General features: G+C 46.7%; 1 protein-coding gene across 8 annotated transcripts in view; it reads left to right on the top strand.

Annotated features, from left to right (window-relative positions):
* Window positions 1-15,442, top strand: part of LOC103123836 (ankyrin-2) — a 181,276-nt gene that overhangs the window by 64,187 nt on the left and 101,647 nt on the right. For 5 of the 8 annotated variants that reach the window (XM_060186197.1, XM_060186196.1, XM_060186195.1 and 2 more), the window contains exons 17-20: window positions 5,602-5,700; window positions 6,557-6,655; window positions 11,769-11,841; window positions 13,098-13,151. In XM_060186197.1, the coding sequence (XP_060042180.1) occupies window positions 5,602-5,700; window positions 6,557-6,655; window positions 11,769-11,841; window positions 13,098-13,151 (325 nt within the window). The remainder of the gene's footprint in view (window positions 1-5,601; window positions 5,701-6,556; window positions 6,656-11,768; window positions 11,842-13,097; window positions 13,152-15,442) is intronic. The other 3 variants (XM_060186199.1, XM_060186198.1, XM_060186202.1) reach the window with 1 other exon arrangement.

Genomic DNA, 15,442 nt, shown 5'->3' with positions numbered 1-15,442 from the left:
GCAACAAAAGGGAATCAATAAATAAATATTTACAAAAAAAAAAGAGAGAGGGAAGGGGACAGAGAGACCTGCAGCCCTGCTTGACCACTCGTGAAGCTTTCCCCCTGCAGGTGGGGACCAGGGCCTCAAACCTGGTTCCTTGCACACTTTAATGTGTGTGCTTAACCAAGTGCACCACCTCCTGGCCCCACCTGGTAAAAAAAAAAAAGTAAGTATTAAAAAATTATTTATAAAATAAAAGATAAAAAATCAACAAGACCATAGGATAAGAGGAGTAAAATTCCACACAGTTCCCACCACCAGAGTTCCGCATCCCATCCCCTCCGCTGGAAGCATTCCTATTCTTTATCCCTCTGGGAGCAGGCACCCAGGATCATTATGGGAGCAGAAGGTGGGAGTTCTGGCTTCTGTAATTGCTTCTCTGCTGAACATGGATATTGGCAGGTGGGTCCATACCCCCAGCCTGTTTCTGTCTTTCCCTAGTAGTCAGGGCTCCAGAGAGGTGGTGTTCTAGGGTACATTGGTAACGTAATGTTCTTTTTAATAGACACTGTAGAGTTTCTTTTCCCGATAGAATGACTCTTTTGGAGAAGAAATTATGTTTTTCCTTCTTGCACTTCCCATGTAACCATAGTGACCAAGAAATTGTTTTGTTGCTATGCAAATATATCACCTTTCCTCCTCAAATATACACCATGAGGTTTGAAAGTCTGGAAAAGTGAATGTGATTTTTTTTTGGTTTTTTTTTGGGAGGGAGTATTAGTTTCTTAAACTGAACCGAGGCCCTATATGTACATCATATGTACATCATATATGTACATCATATGTACATCAGCTGGAGCCCAACAAGAATCCGTTGGAAAGACGGGTTAGAACTCAGGCCTGGGAATATAAATTTTCTTTCTGAAACTGTACCGTGGGGATCGAAGACGATGGGAAGAAAACAAAGACAAACTGAGTGCTTTCTATATTTTTAGATAAATTGAGAAATGCCAGGGAGTCGGGCGGTAGTGCAGTGGGTTAAGCACACGTGGTGCAAAGCGCAAGGACCAGTGTCAGGATCCCAGTTCGAGCCCCTGGCTCCCCACCTGCAAGGGAGTCACTTCACAGGCGGTGAAGCAGGTCTGCAGGTGTCTTTTTCTCCCTCTCTTTTATTGCATTAAAAAAATTTTTTTAAAAATATTTTATTTATGAGAAAGATAGGAGGAGAGAGAAAGAACCAGACAACACTCTGATACTTGTGCTGCCAGGGCTTGAACTCAGGACCTCATGCTTAATCCACTGTGCCACCTCCCAGACCACATCTCCCTCTCTCTATCTCCCCATCCTCTCTCAATTTCTGTCTGTCCAATCAAATAAAATAGAAAGGGGGGGTAAAAGGAAAAAATGGCTGCCAGGTGCAGTGGATTCATAGTGCTGGCACCAAGCCCCAGCGATAACCTTGGTGAGTATTAAAAAAAAAAAGAAGCAGAAACATATGTCCAGTGCATTTATGAGTGATGGTGACACAAGACAAAAGGATGGATACTAGTCTATGTGTTACTTTATTTAGTTGTAGAGAGAGAAGGAGATTGAGACTTGAGTGGGAAGGGAGAGATAAAGAAGGAGAAAGACACCTGCAGCACTGCTTCACTGCTTAGGAAGCTTCCCTCCCTGCAGATGGGGACCCAGAGCTTGAACCGAGTCCTTGAGCACTGTAACGTGTGCTCTACTGGGTATGCCAGGGCCCAGCCCCTAAGGACAGATACTCTTCTTTGTTTCTCATTTTCATTTTGTATCTGTGATTAGTAGTGAGTCACAATACTTTAAGCTTACAATGTCTAGTTCCACACCACACCATCAGAGTTCTCACAAGTCTTAGAAACCATTTGCTTGCTTCCATGTTCTTTTATTTTGTTTTCCAAGTTCATGTGTATCAGTTCTCTAGATACCACGTATGCATGAACCTATCAGGTAGTTGTCTTTCATCTCTTGACTTACTTTATCAGCATTATCCCTTCCAGTTCTGTCCATTTTAGGATGATACTCTTAGCTTACAAGCTGGAGAACGGACTGTTTAGATTTTAGAGCCCAGGATAGACTATGACCCACAAAGTCAACGACTGCCACCTCTCCAGATTCAAAGGAGGTCTCGAAACTTGACATCAGGCTCAACCTGACGCTGTTGACTGGCTACGGAAGAAGGGCAAACGCTAGAAGAAGAAGAAGAAAGAGCCCAGGACAGTGGGACCTGAAACCCCCAGATGAAATATTACCAGGGATAAAGCAGGTGGAGAAGATGCAGCCTTTGGGGACCTTGATCTTCTCTAAGTTTTTTTAATCTTTATTTATTGATTGCATAGAAACAGCCAGAAATGGAGATAGAAAGGGGAGAGAGAGGGAGAGAGACAGAGAGACACCTACAGCCCTGCTTCACCGCTCAGAAAGCTTTCCACCTGTAGGTGGGGACCAGAGACTTGAACCCAGGTACTTGTGCACTGTAATGTGTGTGTTCAACCGGGTGCACCACCGCCTGGCCCTGGCCTTGATCTTCTCTGTGGGGTCCCCTAGAATGATGATGAAGAGCTAGCTCTCTCTCATGGTCCAGGAGGTGGCACAGTGGATAAAGCACTGGACTCTCAAGCATAAGGTCCTGGGTTCAATCCCCAGCAGCACATGTTCCAGAGTGATGTCTGGTTCTTTCTCTCTCTCCTATCTTTCTAATTACTAAAATCTTTTAAAAAATTTTTTTGAAAAAAAAAAAAAAGAGCTGGCTCTCTCACAGCTAGTCTCCTCACTGGAGGAATGGGGGAGAAGGACCTTTCTGGAGACTCATATTGTCTTTCCCTCTCATTTTGCTCTTCTTTCTGAATACCTGCTGCATACCAGACACCCTCATTTTAAGAGGCATAAAGTGTTCCAGGAAAAAAAAAGGCTGATAGGGAGTCGGGCGGTAGCGCAGCAGTTAAGTGCAGGTGGCGCAAAGCACAAGGACCGCCGTAAGGATCCTGGTTCAAGCCCCTGGCTCCCCACCTGCAGGGGAGTCGCTTCACAGGTGGTAAAGCAGGTCTGCAGGTGTCTATCTTTCTCTCCCCCTCTCTGTCTTCCCCTCCTCTCTCCATTTCTCTCTGTCCTATCCAACAACGAAGACATCAATAACAACAACAATAATAACTACAACAATAAAACAACAAGGGCAAAAACAAAGGGAAAATGAATGAATAAATATTTTTTAAAAAGGCTGCTAAAGGAGTGGCCAGTCCCCAAGAGCTGTGGCCTTGTGGATGAAGGGTCCAGAGCTGCTGGGTGAGTGCTTGGGCCACTCCTACCCACAGCAGCTCTGGTAGGCAGCTCTCAAGGTGGGAACAGCAGTGTGGGGCACTGCACTGAGAGGCTGGGCCAGGGTGTTAAGATGAAGCTGACCCTGACCACTGAAGGCATGGATGAGGGAGGGTAGCCTAGCATCCAGTGAGCTCTGTCCGTCTCCCTCTCCCTCTCTTCTCTCTCTCTCACACACACACATATACACACAGAACCACAATCTTTTAAATATTTATTTATATTTTTTGTAAAGATTTTTTTTTAAGTGTTAGGGGGCCTGGGTGGTAGTGCATTGGGTGAAGCCCTCATGGCAAGGACCGGTGTAAGGATCCTGGTTCCAGCACCCAGTTCCCCACCAGGGGCGTCGCTTCACAGGAGGTGAAGCTGGTCTGCAAGTGTCTTTCTCTCCTTTGTCTGTCTTCCCCGTCTCTCTGTCCTATCCAACAACAACAGCAAAAATAACAATAATAATAACAAGGGCAACAAAAGGGGAAAAAATAGTCTCCAGGAGCAGTGAATTCATAGTGCAGGCATCAAGGCCCAGCAATAAACCTGGAGGCAAAAAAAATTATTTATTTATTATTGGATAGAGACAGAAATTGAGAGGGGAGGGAGAGATAGAGGAGAGAGACAGAGAGACATCTGCAGCAATGCTCCCCCACTTGTGAAGTGGTCTCCCAGCAGGTGGGAACTAGGGGCTTGAACCCGAGTCTGTGCATTGTAACGTGTGCAGCCCCTCCAGTGAGCTCTTTAGCTCTTCTCTGAGTCTTTCTGCTCTGGGCTCCCCTCTCTTTGACCTAGAGCCCCAGCAGGAATGATGAGGAGAGTCAGGAGATGAACCGATTTGTTGGATGGCAGTTTTAGGGAAAACATCACCCCTCCCCCTGCACCCTGCAGGAAGCCAGGAGAAGGGACCAGAGGCAGAGCAAGGAGGAAGCACCAGTGTGTCTGCATATCCTGCCCTGGCTCCCTCCCTCCCCGACTGCAAAGGCCACAACTCGCAAATGGTGGCAGATGTAACACCTGGAGACAAAGGCTGGAACTCATCTCCTGAGCGTCCTGCGACAGCTGGGAAGCTCAGGAGGCCCAGAGCCTTTCTGTCTCTTTCACTTTCTCTGGGGGGCTGGTGGTGGTCTGCATGCACACATGGCTTGTACTTTCTTCTTTTTCTGCCCTTACTTTTCTCCCAATAAATGCTCATCATCTCCCAGAAACATGACTGGCTCTCTTAGTGATTCTTCCATGTAGGAGACAGTCTGGACCCCGAGGAAGGAAACTGGGGTAGGGCCGGCAGTGAGCTGTGCCATCGTTACTGACTGATTTCCTTCCAGAGCACTGCTCAGCTCTGGCTTATGGTGGTCCTAGGGATTGAACCTGGGGCGTTGGAGCCTGAAAGACATGAAAGGCTGGGGAGACAGCATAATGGTTATGCACATAAGACTGTCAGGCCTGCGATCTTGGATGGACCTTGAAAAATTCATGTGAAGTGAATAAGTCAGAAACAGAAGGATGACTATAGGGTGATCTCACTCTCAGGCAGAAGTTGAAAAAAACAAGATCAGAAGAGCAAACACAAGTAGAACCTGAACTGGAGTTGGTGTATCGCACCAAAGTAAAAGACTCTGGGGTGGGTGGCTGGGGAGAATACAGATCCAAGAAGGATGACAGAGGACCTAGTGGGGGTTGTATTGTTACATGGAAAACTAGGGAATGTTATGCATGTACAAACTATCGTATTTACTGCCGAATGTAAAACATTAATTCCCCAATAAAGAAATTAAAAAAAAAAAGACTATCAGGCCTGAGACTCCAAGGTTCCAGGTTCAGTTTCCAGCATTACCGTAAGCCAGAACTGAGCAGTGCTCCTGTAGAGAGAGAGACACACACACACACACACACACACACACACACACACACACACACAGATCTCTAAGGAGTTTGCATGTGTTCCAGTCTTTCCCTTTCAGCCCATTTTACTCTTATTCCTCCCAGGAAAGAAACCTCTTCCCTCCTGCTAATGCTTCTTTGCCTATAGCAGTTCCCCCCACAGCAGGCCCATTTTTTAATGCTAATTGGTGAGGGTTAGAGCCTGTTATTCTTGTTCTTTCCCAAGTTGCAACCCCTCCTCCCCCCTTCCTCAGTTTAGCAGACCAGAAGGTGTGAGGGAGTGTTTGCAATGCTGAGAAATAGGTTGCTGGTGGGATCCTGGGCTGTGCAGAAGCAGGGCAACAGCCATAAACAACACTAGGCAGTTTGCAGAGCAAGGCTAACCCACTTTTCCCCCCTTCCCTGCACCCCCAGAATGGCTACACACCCCTGCACCAGGCCGCCCAGCAGGGCCACACACACATCATCAACGTCCTGCTTGAGCACGGGGCCAAGCCCAACACCACCACCGCGGTAAGCGCCCCCTCTCGTCCTCCTGCTCCCCCCTTCCCCGTCACGGAGCCCCACTGTACTCTGAGAGGCTGGGGATTTCTGGAAAGCCGGTCCGGAAGTCAGCATGACTCAGTCTTTTCTCTGTCTTTCTCTCTCTCTCTCTGACTCCATCTTTCTCTGGGGACCTCGGGGCCTCACACTTGGCCGCCGGATCCTGCTCTGCTCACAGCTGGCTCTCAGATGTGAGCTCCCAGCAGCCCCTCCCTGCCGGCCTGCTGCTGGGAGCTCAGTTTGGGAAGCCTGGAAGTGGGGTAGGGTGCGCCCCCTCCCAGGGTCTCTTTGGGCTGGGGAGCCATTGAAATGTAAACTAAGCCGTGCAGTCTAGCAACAGTCTTTAACAGCATTCCAGTCTTCATTCACGTCTGCAGCTGCAGCCAACATTCTGTGGCTCTCCCACCCCCAGGTGGTGTGGGCTGGCCTGAGGGGGAGGAGGAGTGGTACCTGACCCGCCTGGGGTGCCAGCATCCTCTCACCCACCACCAGGCACGACCCAGAGTCCATCCCCAGAGCCCACAAGCCCTGGGTTGAAGCATCAAGTGCTTCTTCCTCTAGGAGAGAACAGGCAGAGGGAGGTGAGCTTGTTGTGTTGCCATGGGGACCCGGGCTGGCCGGGAAAGAAGTTCCACAGACACATTCAGATGTGCTGCTGGAAAACCAGTGCTTCCCCCAGCCGTGCTGCTTGGGAAGAGGAAGGGCTGAGGACTGAGGCTGAGCTCATTGGCTCACCCTGGGCCTCCCTGGCGGGCTCCTCACTCTCTCCTCCCCCCCTAACCCCCCCGCCTTCCCCCCATCTCTCTCTCTCTCTCTCTCTCTGCAGAATGGCAACACCGCCCTGGCCATTGCCAAACGGCTGGGGTACATCTCCGTAGTCGACACCCTGAAGGTGGTGACCGAGGAAGTGACCACTACCACCACGGTGAGTATCCAGGGAAGGGTGGATGGCGAGATCCAGGCCCCGCACCCCGCCGCCAGTTACTACTGAAGGCTGGGCGCTGTGAAACTTGGGGCCCCTGGAGGGGTGCAGAAGCCCTTACCCCCCACACTGAGCACAGGGCCCTTCAGTGCCCTTTCCTTGGACAGAAAGCTCTGGGGAGGCAGTGTGAGACTGATAAGGTCTAGTTCCTTTTCCTGGGACTTTTTTCTTTTTCAACCCCCACCCCCTTTTCCCTTTCTGGTACTAGTGTGGTGGGGCTGCCCACAGCAGCTACTGATCTCCCACAGGAAGTCACGGCAGCCTGTGGACTGTGGGAAGCTCTTCCCCTGCACAGACCCTGCTCAGGCCTGGCTGCCCTTGCTCACTTAGTCAAACTGTCCTTCCTGACTGTTTTCTTTGTTTTCCTTTGATTATTTTGTTCTCACCTTGCTTTTTATTCACTAAAAAAAAAAAAAAAAAAGTTGGATGTGCTTCCAACAGAGTAATTAAAAATTTTTTATGTATTTCCTTTTGTTGCCCTTGTTTTATTGTTTATTATTATTGTATTTATTTATTCCCTTTTTGGTTGCCCTTGTTGTTGTTTTTACTGTTGTTGTAGTTATTATTGTTGTTGATGTTGTCGTTGTTGGATAGGACAGAGAGAAATGGAGAGAGGAGGGGAAGACAGAGAGGGGGAGAGAAAGACAGACACCTACAGACTTGCTTCACCGCCTGTGAAGCAACTTCCCTGCAGGTGGGGAGCCTGGGGCTCGAACTGGGATCCTTACGCTGGTCCTTGCACTTTGCGCCACGTGCGCTTAACCCACTGTGCTACCGCCCGACTCCCGTTTTACTGTTTTTTAAAAATATTTTTATTTATTTGTTATTGGATAGAAACAGAGAGAATTTGAGAGAGAAGGGGGAGATAGAGAGGAAGAGAGACAGAGGGACACCTGCAGACCTGCCTCACTGCCTGTAACGTGACTCCCTTGTAGGTGGGGAGCCAGAGGCTTGAACCGGGATCCTAACCAGTCCTTGTGCTTTGCGCCAAGTGCACTTTACCTGCTGCACTACCGCCCAACTCCCCCCTTGTTTTATTGTTGTAGTTATTATTATTGTAGTTATTATTGTTGGATAGGGCAGAGAGAAATGGAGAGAGGAGGAGAAGACAGAGAGGGGGAGAGAAAGACAGACGCCTACAGACCTGCTTTACCACCTGTGAAGTGACTCCCCTGCAGTTGGGGAGCCTGGGGCTCGAACCGGGTTCCTTAACCGGTCTTTGTGCTTTGTGCCACCTGCGCTAATCCACTGCGCTACCGCTCGACTCCCAATTTTTTTTTTTAATATGGACAAAGAAGCCAGAGAGAGTGTGTGTGAAAGAGATCACAACACTGTATCTTCCTTCAGCATGCTGGGGGCTGGGTTTAAGCCTGGTGTATGCCCACAGCCAAGCAGAGCACTAGCCAAGGGAGCTATTTTGTTGGCTCCTCTATTCAGTACACACACACACACACACACACACACACACACACATATATTTGCAATTTAATAATGATTGACAAGACTGTGGGCTAAGAGGGGTACAATTCCATACAAGTTCCCATCACCAGAGTTCCATACTCCATCCCCTCCTTTGGAAACTTCCCTGTTCTTTATCCGTCTGGGAGTATGGACCAGAGATCTTTATGGGCTGCAGAAGGTGGGAGGTCTGACTTCTGTAATTGCTTCTCAGCTGGACATGGGCATTGACAGGTTATACCCCCCAGCCTGTTTCTATCTTTCCCTAGTGGGGCAGGGCTCTGAGGAGGTGAGGTTCCAGGACACATGGATGAGGTCGTCAGCCCAGGGAAGTCAGGTTGGTGTCATGGTAGCATTTGCAACTTGGTGGCTGAAAAGAATTAAGATATAAAGCAGAACAAATTGTTTAATAATCAGGAACCTAAAGGTGGGAATAGAGCAGATGAAATTTGGGGTCTTCATGTTGGAAGAAGCTAAGCAGTCTATTTTAAGTATATTCCAAGGGGCCCATGACTGTACTGATTTTTGTCAGAGTCTATAGCTAACATGCACTTTTCGCCATTTTGAATACAAGGGGCTGCTTACTTAGCAGAGAGGAATGGTCACCACCACCGTGGTCCAGAGAAAATTTCAGAACGGCAAAGCCAGTTGGTTGGTAATCACGGAATCCTGCTGCTCCTGCAATAAATATCCTTCCTGGAGCACAGCTGAAATCAGACCTCTTCAGAGGGAGATGCCCTGCTGAAAAGTGGAATCACTGTCCTCTGAGCAATTTATTTATCAGCTCTTTTCCTACAGCAGGAACTTGAAGATTCTTCTAATTTTTCTTTGTCGAGTAGAAAGGCCGAGAGATGGTAGAGTGTTACATTTTTTTTTTTTTACAAATAGATTGTAGAACAGCAACAGAATTCTTTTCTTTTCAATTATTTATTTATGTTTTGATTTCTTTTAAATTTTTTTATATTTATTTTCCCTTTTGTTGCCCTTGTTTTTCATTGTTGTTGTAGTTATTATTGTTGTTGTTATTGTACAGGACAGAGAGAAATGGAGAGAGGAGGGGAAGACAGAGAGAGGGAGAGAAAGGTAGACACCTGCAGACCTGCTTCGCTGCCTGTGAAGTGATTCCTCTGCAAGTGGGGAGCCGGGGGCTTGAACTGGGATCCTTACGCTGGTCCTTACCCTTTGCTCCACGTGCACCTAACTTGCTGCGCTACCGCCCGACTCCCTAATTATTTATTTATTCTCTTTTGTTGCCCTTGTTTTTCTTTTATTGTTGTAGTTATCGTTGTTGTTATTGATGTTGTCGTTGTTGGATAGGGCAGAGAGAAATGGAGAGAGGAGGGGAAGACAGAGAGGAGGAAAGAAAGACACTGGCAGACCTGCTTCACCACCTGTTTAGCGACTCCCCTGTTGGTGGGGAGCTGGGGGCTTGAACCGGGATCCTTACACTGGTCCTTGCGCTATTGCCCGACTCCCCACAACAACAGAATTCCGAGTGAGTTGGCTGGGACTGTGTATCTGGTAGTCTAGGACCCTTGTTTCTTTGTGGGGAAAAGAAAGGGATTTTGTGCTTGAGGCTGACAGTAAGGCCCTGTTGGTGTGCTTTGAGTGAGATGGGTAGACTTGGTCCCGTGCACAATCTTTTAGTTGAGTGGGGTGTGATTAATTCATGAGCTGTGATTCCTTTGTAAGCGCAGACACAGCCTGCATGTAGAGAACACTGTTTGTTTTCTCGGGCAGATTGTTAAAACTGTGGGTCAGGACATCACAGTACACTTTTTTTTTTAGAGAGTTAAAAGATTGCTTCAATCAATTATATAAGGGAGAGACAAGCCAGGCTCCAACATGAGACTCTACACAGGGGTGAATTTGAACAGCTTTTTCATGTTGACTTTCTTATGCCAGGACGCTCTTAAAAGTAGGGCCGGGGAAGCCATTCCAGAAGCCAGACCTTCCACCCTCTGCAACCCACAACGACCCTGGATCCATACTCCCAGGGAGATAGAGAATGTAAAGGCTATCAGGGGAGGGGGTGGGATGTGGAGATCGGGTTATGGGAATTGTGCGGAATTGTACCCCTCTCATTCTATGGTTTTGTTAATGTCTCCTTTCTTAAATAAAATAAAAAAGTAGGGCCATCACATTTATATGTTTAATTGATTGGCTTCTTTTTTATATTTATTTTATTTATTTATTCCCTTTTGTTTCCCTCGGTTTATTATTGTAGTTATTATTATTGACGTTGTTGTTGGATAGGACAGAGAGAAATGGAGAGAGGAGGGCAAAACACAGACAGGGAGAGAAAGACAGACACCTGCAGACCTGCTTCACCTCCTGTGAAGTGACTCCCCTGCAGGTGAGGAGCAGGAGGCTCAAACTGGGATCCTTACTAGGGTCCTTGTGCTTTGCGCCACCTGTGCTTAACCTGCTGTGCTACTGCCCGACTCTCACTTGAGTGGCTTCTTTATGACAGACTAGTGTAGGTTTTAGTGGCAGGATGAACCAAGCACCTCTGTTCTCTTAGAAGTGGTGTTTTCTGTCAACTGGTTATTTGGTATCATGTCGGGGTAGTTCTATCATATGACCAGTGGGTGGCGAGCTTGCTTTTTTTTTTTTTTTTCCAACTTGGCCAGACTTCCTGACATGCATCTCATGAATGAATGAATTTCACTCTTTTGGATGTGAAATAAATGCTGGCCTCTGTGTTGAGTGCTCCAACTCTTTCCCACCAGCAACTCATAGGGTCCTGGAAGTGGAGGATAAATATGAGTTGATTTGCAAGAGAAAATGGTCTCATGGCTTGAGTGGTGGTTCAGTGGATAAGAAGCTGGGCTAAGAAGGCCCTGAGCTTAATCCTGGACATTGTATGTGCCCACTGATAATGTGATCCTCTCTGTTTCCTGTTTTATTTTTAACGTCTTATTTTACTTTATTTTGGATAGAGACAGAGAAACTGAAAGGGAAGGGGAAGAGAGAGAGGAAGAGAGAGTGAGAGACCTGTAGCCCTGTCCCACTGTTTTGAAGCTTCCCCCCTGCAGCTTGGGACCAGCTGCTTATATATATATATATTTATTTATTTTTCCTTTTGTTGCCCTTGTTTTTTATTGTTGTTGTAGTTATTGTTGTTATTGATGTCATCCTTGTTGGATAGGACAGAGAGAAATGGAGAGAGGAGGGGAAGACAGAGAGGAGGAGAGAAAGACAGACACCTGCAGACCTGCTTCACCGCCTGTGAAGCGACTCCCCTGCAGGTGGGGAGCCGGAGGCTTGAACCGGGATCCTTACGGCGGCCTTTGTGCTTTGCGCCACGTGCGCTTAACCCTCTGAGCTACCACCCGACTCCTAGCCATCGACTTTCATGGTGCGACGTCCCTGCCGGAAGGGTCACTCACTCTCTGCAAGCGCTCAGTCATCTTTCTGGAAGCTCCCAGAACCTCCCTGCGGAAGGTGACATCCTCAGGGCTTGGTGTCTGGTGGCCTTCGGGCTCGGTGCACTGTTCCCCTCCCTCCTCCGCTGGATACCCTCCATCTTTGCTTTGACTCTGTTCTGTTTTCACCATCAGTTTCTCACTAGCCCGTTCAACTTTTGTCTTTGCAGACCATCACTGAGAAACACAAGCTCAATGTCCCCGAGACTATGACAGAGGTTCTGGATGTTTCCGACGAGGAAGGTAAGAGGCATCCGCCCAGTCTTCGGGGACACAAGAGCAAGCCAGCAGCTCTTTCTCCTTTTAGGGACCAGGCTGGTACAGTGGGCGTGGACAGTGGCATCATCACAGCTGGTCAGGATTCCTCTTGACTTGTGACATTTATTTTTGCCTCTAGGGGACGAGGGGCGGGGTCTCTGACTAGTTTCTTTCCTCTTGCTTCTATTTTTTTCTTTTCTTTTTTTGTTTTGACCTCATGTTCAATTATTTATTTATTTATTTATTCCCATTTGTTGCCCTTGCTGTTTTTTTGTTGTAGTTATTATTTTTGTTGTTGTTGTCATTGTTGGATAGGACAGAGAGAAATGGAGAGAGATGGCTGAAGACAGAGAGGGGGAGGGAAAGACAGACACCTGCAGACCTGCTTCACCGCTTCTGAAGAGACTCCCCTGCAGGTGGGGAGCCGGGGGCTCGAACCAGAATCCTTATGTCGGTCCTTGCGCTTTGTGCTATCTGCGCTTAACCTGCTGCGCTACCGCCCGACTCCCTCACGTTCTTTTTTTTAAATATTTATCTGATAGGACAGAGGATACTGAGAGGGGAAGGAAAGTTAGAAAGGGAGAGAGAGAAAAAGAGGCACCTGCAACCCTGCTTCACCACTTGTGAAGCTTCTCCCCTGTAGGTGGGGAGTGGGGATTTGAACCTTGAGTCCTTGTGAATGATAACGTGTGCACTCTATCAGGTGCACCACCACTCAGCCCCTGCCTGATAAGGTCTTTTTTTTTCCTTAAAGAAAAGGATTAAGTTTTATATTATTTATTTATTTATTTATTTATTTTATTTTGTATTTTTCACCAGAGCACTGTTCAACTCTGGTTTATGGTGGTACAGGGGATTATACCTGGGACTTTGGAGCCTCAGGTATGAGGGTCTCTTTGCAGAACCATTATGCTATCTACCCTCCACCCGCCCCCTTCCAGATACGATCTTTAAGCAAAACTGCTTTTTTGCAAGATTGTCAATTGCAACCAGTTTATCTCTGTTAAACCACCTACTGGTAATCTTGGTTGCATCTTGCCTCTGTCCTTAGAAAGATTGTAATGTGGGTGAGCAGATACAGGGTCAGTGCTCTGGCTCTAAGTGGAAGGGCCTTGCCAAAGCGTCTTCTTGTGGCCCTGCTTACACCTGTACACCTGCCACCTAGTTTCTCGTATTCAGATGAGCCCTCATGCCCTGTCCTCTGGCGCCATCTTATTTGCCCTCACATGTGTGTTGAACAGCTTTGAAACGGTGTGGTGAGCATCTGATGGATGGGGAAACCCTGAGTGATTCAGGTACCTTGAGAGGAAGTTTCTGGAGTGGAAGCCTTTCCTGCCTTATAGTTCTTAACTGGGTAGAAGCAACTGACTTAATACTAACTTCATTGTTTTGAAATTGCATGTGTAACACGAATACTGGTGTGTGTGTGTGTGTGTGTGTGTGTGTGTGTGTGTGTGTGTGTGTGTTTGAGCCTGTGGTTTATCTTAACTTGGTAACTACAAGTGTTGCTTTTGTTAATTCTACTAATGGTTTTGACACTATTGTTGAGATTTCTTTTTTTAAAAAAATATTTATTCCCTTTTGTTGCCCTTGTTTTATTATTGTAGTTATTATTGTTGTTACTGATGTCGTCGTTGTTGGATAGGACAGAGAGAAATGGAGAGAGGAGGGAAAGATAGAGAGGGGAAGAGAAAGATAGACACCCGCAGACCTGCTTCACCGCCTGTGAAGCGACTCCCCTGCAGGTGGGGAGCCAGGGCCCAGAACTGGGATCCTTATGCCGGTCCTTGTGCTTTGCACTATGTGCGCTTAACCCGCTGCGCTACCGCCCGACTCCTCATGATTTCTTTCTTTCTTTTTTTTTTTTTTTTAAGGAAAGGGACATCTTTTTTTAAAAAAATATTTTATTTATTAATGGGAAATATAGGAGAGAGAGAAAGAACCAGACATGACTCTGGTACATGTGCTGCCAGGGACTGAACTGGGGACCTCATGCTTGAGAGGTTAATGACTTACTCACTGCACCACCCTCTGGACCACTATTGTTGAGATTTCTTACCCTAATTAAAACACCAAGCAAATAAATTAGATTCCCTGAAATGAACATAATTAGTTTCATTCTTCTTGAATGAAGACAGATGTTAGCTGTGGCAAAATATATGAAGTTAGTTGTTATAACATGCATCATTTAAGGTAGCTATGAATAGATGTAAAGAAACCTGAAAGTAGACCTGGGTGGGGTGGCACCTGGTTGAGCACACTTATTAAAATGTTTAAGGACCTGGGTTCAAACCCCCCACCTGCAGGGAGAAAGCTTCGCAAGTGGTGAAGCAGCGCTGCAGGTGTCTCTCTGTCTCTCTCCCTCTCTCAATCTCCCCATTCCTCTCAGTTTCTTTCTTTTTAAATATTTATTTGCTTATTCCCTTTTGTTGTCCTTGTTTTATTGTTGTAGTTATTATTGATGTTCTTGTTACTGGATAGAACAGAGAGAAATGGAGAAGGGGGGAGAGAAAGATAGACACCTGCAGACCGGCTTCACTGCTTGTGAAGTGACCCCCACCCCTGTAGGTGGGGAGCTAGGGGTTCGAACCGAGACCCTTATGCTGGTCCTTGAGCTTTTCACACCTGTGCTTAGCCCACTGCACTACTGCCCGACTCCCCTCCTCTCAATTTCTGGATGTCTCTATCCAATAAACAAATAAAGATAAAAAAATATTAAAGAAGCCGTAAAGCTATTTAGGGTGAACTTCACTATACAGAGAAAAAAGAAGAATCTGACACGTTCTATCCCACAAGACGTTTGCAGGGCATGCATGCTACCACTCTAAGCAAAGTTGGACATTTAAATTTATAAATCAGGGGCTGTGTGGTGGTGCACCTGGTTAAGCACACGTTACTATGTGCAAGGACCCAGGTTCGAGTCCCTGTTCCCCACCTGCAGGGGGAAAGCTTCACGAGTGGTGAAGCAGGTCTGCAGGTGTCTGTCTGTCTCTCCTCCTCTCTGTCCAACCCTTTCCTCTTGATTTCTGGCTGTCTCTATCCAATCAATCAATAAATATAATAAAAAATGTAAAAAAAATATAAACCATAATAACTAAACTGTGTGTATTTAGTCTAAAATAGTTCTTTATTTCCAAAATAATTGTCAAAGGATCTTTATATAATTTTATTGGGAGTTTAATGGTTTATAGTGAAGTTGTTGACACACAGGTACAATTTCTCATCTCCCTGTGACAGGTGTTGGCAAAATACTCTTACTCCTAACTTAGGTCCTTTTCACTAGAGTACAGCAGGATACCAGACCCCTTTTCCCCACCCCCAGATGTTTACTGTTTTTTCTTCTTAATAATTTTTATTTATAAAATGGAAACACTGACAAGACCATAGGATAAGAGGGTTACAATTCCACACAATTCCCACCACCAGAACTCTGTATCCCATCCCCTTCTCCAATAGCTTCCTTATTCTTTATCCTTCTAGGAGTATGGACCCAGAGTCATTATGGGGTGCAGAAGGTGGAAGGTCTGGCTTTTGTAATTGCTTCCCCACTGAACAAGGGCATTGGAAGGTGGATCCATACTCCCAG

Source organism: Erinaceus europaeus, chromosome 2, assembly GCF_950295315.1.
Source record: "Erinaceus europaeus chromosome 2, mEriEur2.1, whole genome shotgun sequence".
NCBI classification, from domain to species: domain Eukaryota; kingdom Metazoa; phylum Chordata; class Mammalia; order Eulipotyphla; family Erinaceidae; genus Erinaceus; species Erinaceus europaeus.
This window is presented reverse-complemented; position numbering and strand designations above follow the sequence as displayed.